Source organism: Heterodontus francisci, chromosome 19, assembly GCF_036365525.1.
Source record: "Heterodontus francisci isolate sHetFra1 chromosome 19, sHetFra1.hap1, whole genome shotgun sequence".
Lineage (NCBI taxonomy): Eukaryota > Metazoa > Chordata > Chondrichthyes > Heterodontiformes > Heterodontidae > Heterodontus > Heterodontus francisci.
The window spans coordinates 56,223,522-56,239,933 of NC_090389.1; the positions used below are offsets into that span (position 1 = coordinate 56,223,522).

Sequence of the window (16,412 nt, forward strand, 5' to 3'; positions counted from 1 at the left end):
TGATATCTTGTTGCAAGTCAGGGTCTGGAATTAAATCTCCATTTATTAATGATGCAACGTTTCAGCAGTAATATTGCAGGCCTGTTGTAATAGGTTAATCAACCTGAGATGGTCCAACATGACAACACATAAATTGTAAGTTGATCCTTGCACTCACTGTATTAGGAAAAATGACTCTGATTGTAATTTGTTTTTTTTTAGCTAGAAGAACACCCCTGGGCTGTCAATATATATATTTTTTTAAAATCTCGATGTTGCATTGTTGGCATCAGGCCAGTTGGCTGCTCTCAACCCTTGTTTAACCTGGTTAGTGATGAACAGGAGACACAAATAAATGAATTCACCTAGCATAACCAATAAGTACTGAGTGTCAGAATGATGTTAAAGATTTCATAACTGATTCTGAAATTGGTATTTACAGCTTCGTTAATGCATTTAATATTAATTAGAGAAATACTATTGCAGCATAAATAATTAGAATACAAAGATCTTAAGTCTCACATTTATTTTAAAAAAGCACTTTAAAGTGAATGACCTCCAGCAATTACAAAATAACAGTTGTTCAAGAATACAGGTTTGTGATATTTCCTGTTTTTAAGAAAATCTTTACAATCTAGGAAAAATCAATACCATCATTCTTACTCAGATTGTGGGTCACCTTGCTGGAAAACAGAGCGCTTTTCATGAGTTCTTGCTGCTAGTTAACTGCACACATTACTTATAATTATTTAAACAGAAACTGTTAAAAGATGAGGGAGGCAAGACTGTTAACATTTAGTTCAAACTGTTAACATTTCTCGCTGAATGTTTAAACAAATAGCAATTATAGTTTTCTTCATTTTTGTCACTTTAGGATGATGTGGCCCAACATCATCTACTTTCTGTTAAAGCTTTCAGTTGCTGTGGTTTTAAATGTGTTTTGCATTCGCTTTAAATTAAGAGTTATTAGTTGGGAGCGAGAATGAAACACTGTGTACGTAATGACAGGATAATTCCCATGATTTAAAAATCATTTCCCTATCTTCCAACAAAGTTTGTGAAAACCTGTTTGAAAAAAGATAATGGCCTAGATTTTGCAGTAAAAATAACAGTCAGTGCTAACCATTATTAAGCTGTAAATTGGATAGCAACTTCCGTGCACATGCACACTTAAACGCGAAAGTTGCTGTCTGAGTTATTCTTCTCCTCCAGAAGCTTCACTATAATGGTATGAAGTTTCTGTACTTGGGTGGTAGATGCACACTAAACTCACCAGAAAAGGTTAGGGCTTGGTCATTCCAGTGTAAGTAAATTTATAATGGCGTGATAAATCTTTGTCAGCTTTCCTTCTAAGCTGCACACGTGCGCGGATGCTTAGGAACCTGAAGGGTATGCACAGGCCGCTCACAAGTTGTCCAATTTAAGATAATGTGAGTATTGGCTGCACGAAAATATTTAAAGGAACTGCGCAATGAAATGAACAGACTGCACGACAAAGAAAAAATTAGAGGGAGCATTTGTCTTAAGTACTGCCAAATAACCTCTCTAGGAATGAAAGTTTACTTTTACAAGTGTGGAGTCTCATTCCTTCAGATTTTAATTATTGCTGGAGATTTTTTTAAACTTTTTAATTGTGTCTCTATTCTCATTCTCTCTCTCTCTCTCTCTCTCTCTCTCTCTCTCTCAATCCCATCTTTCTTTCCATTCCTTTATTTGCTTTCTGTACATGTTTTGGCACTGAATTAAATATTTCAACTTATACTCCCTTGCTTCAACCCTGCCTCAGTAAGGATTATTCGATCTGATTGGTTAAGAAGATACACAGTTGCTTGCCCCATGCACACAGGTACCAGATCCCATATAGGGGGCGCCACACATTTTTAGCTCTCTAATCAAAGCAAATTCTAATGCAAAAGCCCATAGAAAGTCGGTGGGCAAGTATTAATGTGATAGAAGGCTGGTGCTGTTCATTTGCACTGACTACAAAATCCAAACCAAATATAACTTGCAAAAAAGGATTTTGAGCTTGACTATTTCATGGAATTGCAATATATTGTTCCAATGGAGTATTTTATATAAGTTACTAATTTTCATTCTTTGTGTTTTTGCCAACAGACTGGTCTCCAAAGAATCTTGATATCAACCAACCATATCAGTCTACAAGTTTAAATGTGACCTTTGACTTGGCTCCTTCCATTTTTGGATTTAAGGCCTATCACATACGGTGTAAAATGGTGAACACTGGTTTCCACAAGGACAAAAACATATTTGTGGTAAGCAAATTGGATAGCTTTGTAACGATGTACTGTGCCATAATTATAAAGCTGGGTAAGTTGAAGTATGGGCAACCTATTCCCAGGCCTTTGATGCCAGCTGTCCCAAAATGGCAGTTTTATTCAGATCCTTTTGATATTTACTATATGCAGAGCTTTCCCAATTCCTGAAGCCACTTATCCTCCTTCAGCTGGAATGTATTTTTAAAAATTTGTTTGGGGGATCTGGGCGTTGCTGACTAAGCCAGCATTTATTGCCCATCCCTAATTGCCCTTGAGAAGGTGGTGGTGAGTTGCCTTCTTCAACCACTGCAGTCCTTGGGGTGTAGATGCACCCACAGTGCTGTTAGGAAGGGAGTTCCAAGATATTGATTCAGCAACAGTGGAGGAACGGCGATATAGTTCCAAGTCAGGATGGTGTGTGGCTTAGAGAGTAACTTGCAGATGATGGTGTTCCCATGCATCTGCTGCCCTTGTCCTTCTAGTTGGTAGAGGTCGCAGGTTTGGAAGGTGCTGTCGAAGGACCCTTGGTGAGTTGTTGCAGTGCATCTTGTAGATGGTACACACTGCTGCCACTGTACATTGGTGGTGATGGGAGTGAATGTTGAACGTGGTGGATGGGATACCAATCAAGCAAGTTGTTTTGTCCTGGATGTTGTTAAGCTTCTTGAGTGTTGTTGGAGCTGCACCCATGCAGGCAAGTGGAGTATTCCATCACACTCCTGATTGTACCTTATAGATGGTGGACAGGCACTGGGGAGTCAGGAGGTGAGTTACTCACCATAGAATTCCCAGCCTCAGACCTGCTCTGTGTAGCCACAGCATTTGTGTGGCTGGTCCAATTCAGTTTCTGGTCAATGGTAACCCACAGGATGTTGATAGTGGGGGATTCAGCAATGATAATGCCATTTAATGTCAAAGGGAGATGGTTAGATTCTCTTCTGTTTGAGATGGTCATTGCCTGGCACTTGTGTGGTGCGAATGTTACTTCCCACTTATCAGCCCAAGCCTGGACGTTGACCAGGTCTTGCTGCATCTGGATATGGGCTGCTTCAGTATCTGAGGAGTCGCGAATGGTGCTGAACTTTGTGCAATCATCAGCGAACATCCCCACTTCTGACCTTATGATTGAAGGAAGGTCATTGATGAAGCAGCTGAAGATGGTTGGGTGTCGGACACTACCCTGAAGAACTCCTGCAGTAATGTCCTGGAGCTCAGATGATTTTTTTATTCATTCAGGGCATGTGGGCATCGCTGGCTAGGATAGCATTTATTGCCCATCAATAATTGCTCTTGAGAAGAACCCCACAACCACAGCCATCTTCCTTTGTGCTAGGTATGACTCCAGCCAGCGGAGAGTTTTTCCCCTGATTCCTATTGACTCCAGTTGTTCTAGGGCTCCTTGATGCCGTACTCAATCAAATGCCGCCTTGGTGTCAAGGACAGTCACTCTCACCTCACCTCTGGAATTCAGCTCGTTCATTCGTATTTGGACCAAGGCTGTAATAAGGTCAGGAGCTGTGTGGCCCTGGCGGTACCCAAACTAAGCATCTGTGAGCAAGTTATTGCTGAGCAAGTGTCACTTGATAGCTCTGTTTACAACCCCTTCGATCACTTTGCTGATGATCAGTAGTAGACTGATAGGGCAGTAATTGGTCGGGTTGGATTTGTCCTGCTTTTTGTGTACAGGACATACCTGGGCAGTTTTCCACATTGCCGGGTTAATGCCAATGTTGTAGCTGTACTTGAATAGCTTGGCTACGGGTGCGGCAAGTTCTGGAGCACAAGTCTTCAGTACTAATGCCAGAATGTTGTCAGGGTCCAGTGCCTTTGCAGTATCCAGTGCCTTCAGCCATTTCTTGATATCATGTGGAGTGAATCCAGTTGGCTGGAGACTGGCATCTGTGATGCTAGGACCTCAGGAGGAGGCCAAGATGGATCATCCACTCGGCACTTCTGGCTGAAGATGGATGCAAATGCTTCAGCCTTGTCTTTTGTACTGATATGCTGGGCTCCCCCGTCATTGAGGATGGGGATGTTTGTGAAGCCTCCTCCATTCACAACTGGATGTGGCAGGACTGCAGAGCTTAGATTTGATCCGTTGGTTATGGGATCGCTTAGCCCTGTCTGTTGCATGCTGCTTCCTCTATTTAGCATGCAAGTAGTCCTGTGTTGTAGCTTCACCAGGCTGACACCTCATTTTTAGGTATGCCTGGTGCTGCTCCTGGCATGCCCTCCTGCACTCTTCATTGAACCAGGGTTGGTCCCACGGTTTGATGGCAATGGTACAATGGGGGATATGCCGGGTCATGAGGTTACAGGTTGTGGTTGAATACAGTTCTGCTGCTGCTGATGGCCCACAGCACCTCATGGATGCCCAGTTTTGAGTTGCTAGATCTGTTTGAATTCTATCCCATTTAGCACGGTGGTAGTGCCACACAACACGATGGTGGGTACCCTCAGTGTGAAGACGGGACTTTGTCTCCACAAGTACTGTGAGGTACTCACTTCTACCTATACTGTCATGGGCAGATGCATCTGTGACAGGTAAATTGTTGAGGATGATACTTACCTGGCAGGGGAGAAGTCTTGATATTCTTCCTGGGCTGATTGTAAGTGCCCAGTGTGGATATTAGCGGATTGAAGGCGGTGGCAGCGACAACGACTAATGAGCTATGGCTGCTGCCAGTAATCAAGCTGTGGGTCAAGGGGTGGGCAACGCTGTCGGTCACAGTGAAGACCTCGGCCCAAGGAGCCCCCGTGGACCTCACCTTCTTTGTAAAGCGGGTCCTGTTGGAGTGCTGTGGGTTTGAAGTGGCGCACACCTTCTGTCTGCAGGATTTCCCCAGCACTGGATACGTCGATGCGACATTTAAAAATGTTGTGGGATGCATCAAACTCCCAAAAACGGACTGTAAAAGCTTATATAGGTACGTAAAAAAGAAACGTTTGGCAAAGACAAATGTGGTTCCATTACAGGCAGAGGAATGAGAATTTATAATGGGGAATAGAGAAATGGCAGAAAAGCTAAATGATTACTTTGTGTCTGTCTTCACTGAGGCAGATGCAAGAAATCTCCCAGAATTAGAGATCCAAGGGATTGGGGGAATGAGGAATTTAAGGAAATTAGTAATAGTAAGAAGGGTGTACTGGAGAAATTAATGGGGCTGAAGGTTGATAAGACCCCAGGAGCTGATATTTTACATCCCAGAGTGTTGAAAGAGATATGGAGATAGTGGATGCATTGGTGATCATCTTCCAAAATTCTATGGATTCTGGAGCGGTTACTGCAGATTGGAAGGTCGCAAATGTCACCCCACTATTTAAGAAGGGAGGGAGAGAAAAAACAGGGAATTACAGGGTCCCGCATGGCAGACTGGTGCAAAAGGTGAAGTCACACAGGATCAGAGGTGAGCTGGCAAGATGGATACAGAACTGGCTCGGTCATAGAAGACAGAAGGTAACAGTGGATGGGTGTTTTTCTGAATGGAGGGATGTGACTAGTGGTGTTCCGCAGGGATCAGTGCTGGGACCTTTGCTGTTTGTAGTATATATAAATGATTTGGAGGAAAATGTAGTTGGTCTGATTAGTAAGTTTGCGGGCGACACAAAGGTTGGTGGAGTTGCGGATAATGATGAGGATTGTCAGAGGATACAGCAGGATATAGATCGGTTGGAGACTTGGGCGGAGAAATGGCAGATGGAGTTTAATCCGGACAAATGTGAGGTAATGCAGGTGGGAGGTATACAGTAAATGGCAGAACCCTTAGGAGTATTGACAGGCAGAGAGTTTTGAGCGTACAGGTCCACAGGTCACTGAAAGTGGCTACGCAGGTGGATAAGGTAGTCAAGAAGGCATTCGGCATGCTTGCCTTCATCGGTCGGGGCATAGAGTATAAAAATTGGCAAGTCATGTTGCAGCTGTACAGAACCTTAGTTAGGCCACACTTAGAATATTTCGTGCAATTCTGGTCGCCACACTACCAGAAGGACGTGGAGACTTTGGAGAGGGTACAGAGGAGGTTTACCAGGATGTTGCCTGGTCTGGAGGGCATTACCTATGAGGAGAGGTTGGAAAAACTCGGATTGTTTTCACTGGAACGACGGAGGTGGAGGGGCGACATGATAGAGGTTTACAAAGTTATGAGCGGCATGGACAGAGTGGATAGTCAGAAGCTTTTTCCCAGGGTGGAAGAGTCAGTTACTAGGGGACATAGGTTTAAGGTGTGAGGGGCAAAGTTTAGAGGGGATGTGCGAGGCAAGCTTTTTACACAGAGGGTGGTGAGTGCCTGGAACTTGCTGCCAGGGGAGGTGGTGGAAGCAGATACGATAGCGACGTTTAAGAGACATCTGGACAAATATATGAATAGGAAGGGAATAGAGGGATATGGGCCCCAGAAGTGCAGAATGTGTTAGTTTCGGCAGGCATCAAGATCGGTGCAGGCTTGGAGGGCCGAATGGCCTGTTCCTGTGCTGTACTGTTCTTTGTTCTTTGTACAGACCTTATAGCCTTACATCAGTCATTGGGAAAATGCTAGAATCTATTCTAAAGGATGTGATAAATGATAATGATCTGATTGGGCATAGTCAACTTGGATTTATGTTTGATGAACCTGTTGGAGTTTTTTGAGGACGTTACGAACAGAATTGATAAAGGGGAGTCGGTGGACGTGGTATACTTGCATTTTCAGAAGGCCTTTGATAAAGTCCCCCACGGGAGGTTGGTAAGCAAAATTAAAGCACATGGGATAGGAGGTGATATACTGGCATGGATTAAGGATTAGTTAACAGGCAGAAAACAGAGAGTAGGAATAAACAGGTCATTCTTGAGTTGGCAGGCTGTGACTAGTGGGGTACCGCAGGGACCAGTGCTTGGGCCCTAGCTGTTCACAATATATATCTATGATTTGGATGTGGGGACCAAATATAGTATTTCCAAGTTCGCGATGACACAAACTAGGTGGGAATGTGTGTTGTGAGGAAGATGCAATGCGACTTCAAGGGGATTTGGACAGACTTAGTGAGTGGGCAAGAACGTGGCAGATGGAATATAATGTGGAAAAATGTGAGGTTATCCACTTTGGTAGGAGGAACAGATGTGCAGAATATTTCTTAAATGGTAAGAGATTAGAAAGTGTAGATGTACAGAGACCTGAATGTCCTTGTCAATGAGTCACTGAAAGCTAACATGCAGGGTACAGCAAGCAATTAAGATGGCTAATGGTAGTTTGCCTTTATCGCAAGAGGATTTGAGCGTTCACAAGAAAAAGGGAAAGAGGGCATGACAGCCAAACAAAATGTGAACGACGCTTTGGAGATGGCCAAACCCCTCTACCTCCTCCAGAGAAAGCAGATCCAATGGAAGAAGAGGCAGCACCAGAAGGAGAGTGGCAAATTGTTGCAAGGAAGAAGACAGAAAAAGGGAAAGCTGCCCTGCGAAGTAGTGCCAAGAAGCAGTTGATGCCTTTGACAGACACCAGTGATTGCTTCTCCTCAGATGAGGAAGGGCAGGAGGGCCGCCACCAATAAAAGAAACGGCAAAACACCAAGGCGGTAGAGGAGACAAATGGCCCAGGGCCAGAAAAGACTGGAAGCAGTGAAGCGCCAAGTGAACACCTGCTTCGGGACGTCAGAAGCAGCAATGCAACTAGCACCCCCCCAGCTCTGGGAAACTGGGAGCAGTAATAGTCTTGAGGAGCAAAACGAAACCAAAACTCCATCTCAGCAGAAGGAAACCTCTCCCAAGTTCACAACTCCCCCGTGGTCACCCTGTTATAGAGCAGGGCTCTTTTCTCAGCCCAAGGACTGTGGAACAGTTTAAACATGCCCCAGGTATGCAGCAGCACAACCATGAGCTGAAACTTGTATACACTTTAAAATGGGTTTAAAAATTGCCTCTATTAACGTGAGTAGCGTTCAGTCCACTACGCGATGTGTTGTGACCTTAAGTTACCTGGCCAATGTCAAGGCTGACCTATTTTTGCAGGAGTGTGCGATACCACACCTCAACACTTGCAGGCAATGGTCAAGATGGTGGACCCATAGACCATGGTCAGGGGGAAATGATTTCAGTTCCTCTGGCCTGGGTATTCTGCTGCGAAGAGGCAACTTCACCATCTCTGAAGTTAAGGAGGTGGTGGGCAGCCACCTCCTCATAACAGATGTAATGTACAACAATCCTCTGGTTAATCAACTTGTACACCCCGGTCCAATACAGCGTACGGCTGACCGTCCTCCAGCAGCTCCCACGTGCAGCTGGACGATCCGGCACTGACGACAACAGACTGAACACTACGTCCAGATTCCAAATGGAAACAGTGAAAGATGCCAAGCTGCACAACGTCTTCAGCAACCCTTCAGACAGAGCACAGCGTAGATACATCTGGTCAAAACCGGACAAGTCTGCTCGTTCCAGGATTGACTGCCTGTTTGTGTCCCGTGCATTCACGGTCAGATCCACCGAAGTCAAGCCGGTGTTATTCTCTGACCACTGCCTCCTGCTGGCTGACTGTCACTTACAGGACAACCAGCAGGTTGGCAGGGGGACATGGAAGCTGAATGTAACACTGCTGATCCCAGAGAACATTGAAGAACTCAAAAGGGATTACAAAGGTTGGAGAACTGTAAAACCTCTGAGTCTCCTGCACACTGGTGGGAAGCAATCAAGGTGAACATCCAAGAGGTTCTTCATCCTCAAAGGTGTTGAGGGTGAGAGAGAGACAGAGGGAAACATCCCGACTCCAGAAAAGAATGCAGAATCTGCTCCTGCTGCAGTTGGTGGGGGTTGAGGTCAAGGAGGCCAGTAGGCCTCGCTTTTTGTCACAGAGGCCTCCAAGATCATCTTCCAGTCTAGAGTCTGATCCGTTGAGCAGGATGAGATGTGCTCACGTTTCTACTTCCAAAAGTTACACACACAGTTCAGTGATCAGCAGCCTGAAGGAAGAACATGGCTTGGTAATGTCATCGCAGTCTTGACATACTAAGAATCAGCAAATCCTTTTATGCTGGGCTGTACGATGTGAAACCCACGGACAGTATGGCCTCCCATTGCTTCCTGTCATCTATCATGGAGGTCTTAGAACGTAGGAGAGTTTGGACAAACCGCTAACTCTGGATGAGCTGACAAAGGCCGTCAGGTTCTTCGAGATGAGTATAACTCCCGGAAGCGACGGCTTGTCAGTTGAGTTGTATTCCACTCTGTGGGACTGGATCGGCTGAGACCTGCTGGAAGTGTACGAGAGTGTATTTCTGGCTGGCAGCATGTCAGAATCCATGAGGAAAGGCATCATCATCCTCATCTACAAGCGGAAGGGGGAGATGGCGGAAATCAGAAATTGACAGCCCATATCAATGCTTAATGTAGGCTACAAGATTCTGTCCAACGTCATCGCCAGTCGGGTCAAGTCTGCTCAGGAGTTGGTGATACACCCCGATCAGACCTGTACTGTACCCGGCAGGAAGATCTCTGACAGCCTTGCACTATTCAGGAATACCATCGCCTATGTGCAGGACAGGGGGGTGGACACCTGTCTCATCAGCTTGGACCAGGAGAAGGCTTTTGATGGGATATTGCATAGTTTCATGATGGAGGTGATCTCCGAAATGGAGTTTGGGGAGGGAATCTGCAATTGGATTAAACTGCTCTACACAAACATCAGTAGCGCAGTCTCAATCAATGGGTGGGAATCAGAAAGTTTCCCGATCCAATCTGGAGTCAGACAGGGCTGTCCTCTCTCCCCTGTCTTGTTTGTTTGCTGTATCGAACCTTTTGCTGAGTCCATTAGGAAGGTTGCGGGCATAAGTGGGGTGACAAACTCATGCAGTGGAGGCACTCAGGTCAAAGCCTCCCTGTACATGGACGACGTCACCGTCATCTGCTCAGATCTGCTGTCCGTTCGTAGACTGATGTGCATCTGGCCTCGGGAGCCAAAGTAAATCACGGCAAAAGCGAGGCCATGTTCTTTGGGAACTGGACCGACCGATCCTTTGTCCCCTTCACCGTCAGATCAGACCACCTGAAGGTGCTGGGGATATGGTTTGGAGGGGCCGGGGCGTGTGCCAAAACCTGGAAGGAGCGAGTAGCCATGGTATAGCATAAACTCAGCATGAAGGAGCAGTGATCTCTCTCCATTGTGGATAAGAACCTGGTCATCAGGTGCGAGGCACTCATGTTGCTGTACATGGCGCAGGTCTGGCCCATACCCCAATCCTGCATCGTGGCGGTCACCTGAGCAATCTTCTGCTTTATCTGGGGGTGAAAAATGGACCATGTCCGCAGGGACACGATGTTAAAACCTCTAGATAAAGGGGGAAAATTCATACCCAACGTTGCCCTCATCCTGATGGCCACTTTTGTGTGCAGCTGCATCGGGCTGTGCGTAGAGCCCCAGTACGCAAACACCAAGTGTCACTTCTTGCTGAGGTTCTATCTGTCCCTGGTGTTGCGAAGGATGGGTCTGGTCACATTGCAGCGGAACGCTCCATCCAGTTGGACCGTGCCGTACCACCTATCCTTCATAGAAAGGTTTGTGCAGAAAAACACCTTTGACCACCAATCCATCAGGAAGTGGTCTGCACAGAATGTCCTCAAGACGCTACAGGAAAAGGAGATGGTGGATCCTGTCGGATGGTTCCCCGAGCAGACTGCCAAAGTTATTTGGCAGAATGCCTCACCACCAGAACTTTCAACAAGCACCAAGATGTAGCTTGGCTGATGGTGAGAAGGGCCCTCCCTGTCAGATCCTTCCTGCATGCCCAGAATCTCACTGTCTCCGCACGCTGCCCTCGAGGTGGCTGTGGTGGGGAGGACACTGTTGCCCACCACCTTTTGGAATGTGCCTTTGCTAAGCAGGTCTGGAAAGAGATGCAGTGGTTTTTGTCGAGATTCATACCGAGCAGCTTGGTAACGCAGGACACTGTGCTCTACCGGCTGTTCCCAGGGACGCACACCGAGATAAACATCAACTGCTGCTGGAGGACCATCAACTTGGTGAAATGCGCACTTTGGTCTGCCCGAAACTTAATGGTTTTCCAGCGCAAAGAGGTGTCCATGACCGAGTTTTGCAGACTGGCACATTCCAAGGTCCAGGACTACGTGCTGAGGGATGCACTAAAGCTTGGGGCAGCCACCGCAGAGGCTCAATGGCGAAAGACCACTGAGTAAGGTCCTCCCACCATAGTATACTGAGGGGCTGGAACCCATGTAAAACCCATTGGGCTGCACGCACCAAAATGTTTTTTGCTATGTAATGCCAATGTACAATGCAATTAAAATGGAATGGCAGGAGTTGTGAGGCACTTCATGTTTTCTGTATCGAAAAAATCTGATCTCTAATATACTTTCCAAAGTGTGAAATTTGAACTCTTTTGTGATGTATTTTTTTCAAATTTTTATGAATAAAAGATATTTTTGGAAAAAAAAAGATTGGTGAGGACGAGGTCAAGTATGTTTTCCCCTCTTGTTGGTTCCCTCACCACCTACCGCAGACCTAGGTGATTGGCCTTAACTTTAATCTTCTTTATAGTTATTGTGTAACAGGAGATGCATATATTTGGACTTGAATTGTGCTTTGTAAGTTTTTCTTCCTGTAAAATGCTTTGTTTCCCTCCGGTATGATGGTTTGGGAGTCTCTCTTACTGTAAATTAAAGACAGTAAATCATTTTCTCGATTTCACTGAACCATTTTCCCATCTGACTGGGTCTTGTTACTAAGGTTAACGTTGGAACCAATTTTAACAATTAAAGAAAATCACTATCTATAGAAATTTATGAAAAGCTTTGAACATCCCCATTAAGGAAGCAATATAGAGAAGTACTACTTGATATATGTCCAAAAGTATTGCTGTTTGTATTTGAGAAAATAAGGAAAATATATTTAAAAATGATAATGCCCCATGACAGCTCCTTGAAATTTTATTTTTGTGGCTTTACGTACCTTTTAATAATTAGCACCTGTTGGGAACGACTTCACTGCATTTCCTCAGCAGGGAATGATGGCTGCCCTTTGTGCTGGCTGCTGGGTGGATGTTGGAAATGACATAGTCACCCTACCTAAACTTTTAGATAAGACTACACACAACCCACATTTAAGGTTTCAGGATCTATGATGGATACTAAGTTCGAAGTATTGAAATGAGGCATGAACAAACACATGTTGGTGACTGAATTTGTATGGGATTGATGTCAACGATCTTTTAAGCCCACTTTCATAAGTTAAGAAAAATTACTACTACTGTGGAAGTAATTGTTCAAACCTTAATTTTCATGAAATTTATACTGTTTAAATATTCTCTAAGAAATGTTTAATTTCCTCCTACAGGACAATAATATGACCGTTGTCAGTTATGTTTTTCATGATCTCTACCCAGGCACTTACACTGTTGAGGTATGGTTCTTTTATATTAGGGCATTTTTCGTGTTCTGTTTCCAATGTAGTGACTATTAGGTTAAACTTCCAGTCCTACAACCTTCCGCGATACCTGTGCTCCTCCAATTCTGGCCTCTTGTGCAAACCTGATTTTCTCTGCTCCATCCTTGGCTGCCGTACCTTTAGCTACCTAGGTGCTGCGCTCTGGAATTCTCTCCCCTAAATCTCTCCACCTCTCCTCCTTTGTTATTCCTTCAAATCTACCTCTTTGACTAAGTTTTTGGTCATTTGCCCTAAAATATCTCCTTATGTGGCTTAGTATCAAATTTTGTTTGATAATGCTCCTGGGACGTGCCTTGAGATGCTTTACTAAATTAAAGGCTCTATATAAATGCAAGCTATTGTTGTCTCAACTTGACCTGGGAGACTCTGAGGCTTTTCTCCATGAGGTTGTTGGAGTATCTGCTTTCCTGAGGTAGAGCGAGGATTCTGGCTGTAGCTCAGCAGGGGACAGCTGAAATAGCACCACACATGGGGAGAAGGATCAGATTGGTTCCCAACCATGCGAGTGAGCATTTATTGGCTTTGTGCTTTGGCTGCTTGTTTTAATTTTTTTCTGTTATCCTTGGTCTAAAGTTCTTTTGGTGAAAGGACTTGGTTCAAATTTCATTCTTCCAAATGAGACTTTGATTTCTGTGTAAAGCCTTTTTAGTACAGTTTGTTCCCATCTGTTTGCAAACAGGTTGCAGCTGTGAGTTGGGGCATATGCTCCATGAGATTACCTTACTACATCTCAATTATTAGTTTGTGCTGCAAAACATTGTGTGTCTGTTGTATAACACAGTGGCTGACGTTATTCTGTTCCACCTACTTCTGATTCAATGCCCAGACGTTTACTGGGGATGTGCACTATTATACTGGCACATCTACACGGCAGGCCCTTGTACAATGCCAAAAACAGAGGAAATTAAAGAGTAAGTGATTTACGCTATCATTTATGGTCCTCCATATTTTCCCAGAATTTTTGTGCTGATACACTGTTGACCCTCACTGAAAACAGTTGGAAGGTAATTTTGATAGTCTCAATCCCCTAATGAAAATGATGCAATTGCGATTTTGCTGGATCATTGCCAGCTTTCACATTGCTGCTACTTAAATTAAAAGGTGTTCTGGCAGTGGCATGTTTTGGATGCCATACCTGGGCTTTCTACAAAAGCCAGTTTTAAGTCTTTACATTCTCACCCTCCTTAACGTGTTTATTGAATTGCTGAAAAAGAAAAGCCGCCTGCTTCCAAATTGCTTCCATGCTTACTGTAACGTATTCTAATTAGTAGTTCAGGAAAATATGGAGGAAGCTATTGACAGTGAGATCAGAGTTCTAGATGATTAGATTTATGGTGTACGTTGCAGGAATATCTGGGCCAATGGTTTTTCAGAAACGGTACCATCCACAGGCTACCAACAGTAAACATACAGGTGATATGCAGGAGTACCTTTTTTTTTTCTCTATTCCTCGCTTGATAAAGGTCTTGGATTGGCTGGGAAAATGCTGTTTGCCTGTCTCTATTCCATTTTCTCCAGAATTCTTTGTTCAATATGGCCCAAAAGGGAGTCCCAAATAATACTGCAACATTAACCTTTATATATTGAGAGAGAGGACCTTAAAGAACATCTTGAGCTTTTTTATAATTCATTAGTAGTTAGTCACTTCAATATCAAGCGTCGTCTTCTAACTGTTCGATGTAACCTTGTACATTTTTGTAAATTATGTAATTGAAAATCTTTTTTCTGCAGGTGACGGATTCTAGCAATACCACTGGGAAACAGGTCAATTTCACAGTGAGGCCAGGTAGGGTCTATTTTCCAGGCTGGATTTTGGGGAGACTGGGTACATCACAGCACCTACATCTTTAATCTCAAATCATTCAGAAATTGCTAACAAATAACTTGTTTGCATGGCTAAAAGAAACTAGCTTGAGGGAAGAACCATAGACGAGTTTAACACAGGAGGAGGCCATTCGACCCATCAAGTCTGCCTCAGCCCTTTTGAAGAGCAATTCAGTTTGTTCCACTGCCTGGCTCTTTTCCTATATCCCTGCAATATTTTCTCCTTCAACTATTTGTCCAATTCTCTTTTGAAAGCTACTGCTGAATCTGCTTCCCCCATCCTGTCAAACAGTACCTGAGATGAGGAGAAATTACTTCACTCAAAGGGTTGTGAATCTTTGGAATTCTCTACCCCAGAGGGTTGTGGATGCTCCATCTTGAATACATTTAAGGCTGGGATAGACAGAGTTTTGGTGTCTCAGGGAATCTAGGGGTATGGGTAGCGGGTGGGAAAGTGAAATTGGATCCTAAGATCAGCCATGATCGTTTTGAATGGCAGAGAAAGCTTGATGGGCCATATGGTCTACTCCTGCACCTATTTCTTGTGTTCCCTCCCCAACCAGTCTAATCAGTAGTGGAGCTAGAGACACTCGGTCCTATACTGGGTAATGCATTTACCCACTGAGTCACCAGGTGAGTTGTGGGTTAATCTTGGCAGCTTTTGCACTTATTTCACTGGGTTGCAGTTTTTGCTGAAGACTGTTAATTTAACTGAGTGGTTAAGTCTTTCGTGGACTCTACGAAATCATTTCAACACTCTGGATTTGTAAGGAAGAAAATTTTGAAGTGATGGCCTTATGATTAAAAAGCAGAAGATGGAGAATTAATATATAAAAGGTCCCCTTCCTCAAATATCAGCTCTGTAGATAGTTTATGGCACAGTGCTTCAATTACTAGGGATATCCACAGTTGTGACATATCATATAGTTGTTTTATTGAGAAACATTTGCCGTCTCCACCTCACTCTTAACTTGAAGTAAAGCTTCAGGGATGCAGACTCCCCCTTTTATTTTGTCCAAGTAACCAACCATTATTTAGATATAAGCCTAAACAGTGAATGCCAGCTGGTTACTTAACAACAAGGAGAATAACAGCTGATGCCGATCTTGGCCTCTCCGAACACTGACCTACGTTCTCTCCTTGCAACAAGGGCCTCCGGATAGTCATCAAGAGGGGATTCACTGAATCATTTAAGAAAAAACTTGTTCCCTAACCCAAGGTCAACTATAACGCCTCTACTGATGTTCTTGCTGGTATCAGCAATTTGGCACAGAATGGGAATCGTTCCTGGGACCTACCTGACCTATATGTTTAGTTTAGTTTAGAGTTTAGAGATACAGCACTGAAACAGGCCCTTCGGCCCACCGAGTCTGTGCCGACCATCAACCACCCATTTATACTAATCCTACACTAATTCCATATTCCTACCACATACCCACCTGTCTCTATATTTCCCTACCACCTACCTATACGAGGGGCAATTGCTAATGGCCAATTTACCTATCAACCTATACAAGTCTTTGGCATGTGGGAGGAAACTGGATTACCCGGAGGAAACCCACACAGACACAGGCAGTACCCAGAATTGAACCCAGGTCGCTGGAGCTGTGAGGCTGCTGTGCTAACCACTGTGCCGCCCATATATGGCTGAGCTACTCATGAAAAAAATCTGTTGAACTATCGAGGAGCCTAAATCTAATTTATGAAACATAAGCTATTTGCCAAAAATTAAGAACTTACCTAATTAGCATTAAACTTTGGTGTGGAAAAATGTAACTTTGAATTTATCTTATGGATGGCAACAGAACAAAGATATCAGCTTATTAACTTTTGAAAACGTGGTACTACATCCTTTGGCGTCTCTACATTGCTTCTGTACCTAGTTTTATGTTCAGCAAACTAACCT

General features: G+C 44.2%; 1 protein-coding gene across 1 annotated transcript in view; it reads left to right on the forward strand.

The window, feature by feature from the left end:
* Positions 1-16,412, forward strand: part of il17rd (interleukin 17 receptor D) — a 101,200-nt gene that overhangs the window by 63,838 nt on the left and 20,950 nt on the right. The window contains exons 6-8 of the mRNA XM_068052319.1: positions 2,095-2,252; positions 12,572-12,637; positions 14,414-14,468. Coding sequence (XP_067908420.1) covers positions 2,095-2,252; positions 12,572-12,637; positions 14,414-14,468 — 279 coding nt within the window. The remainder of the gene's footprint in view (positions 1-2,094; positions 2,253-12,571; positions 12,638-14,413; positions 14,469-16,412) is intronic.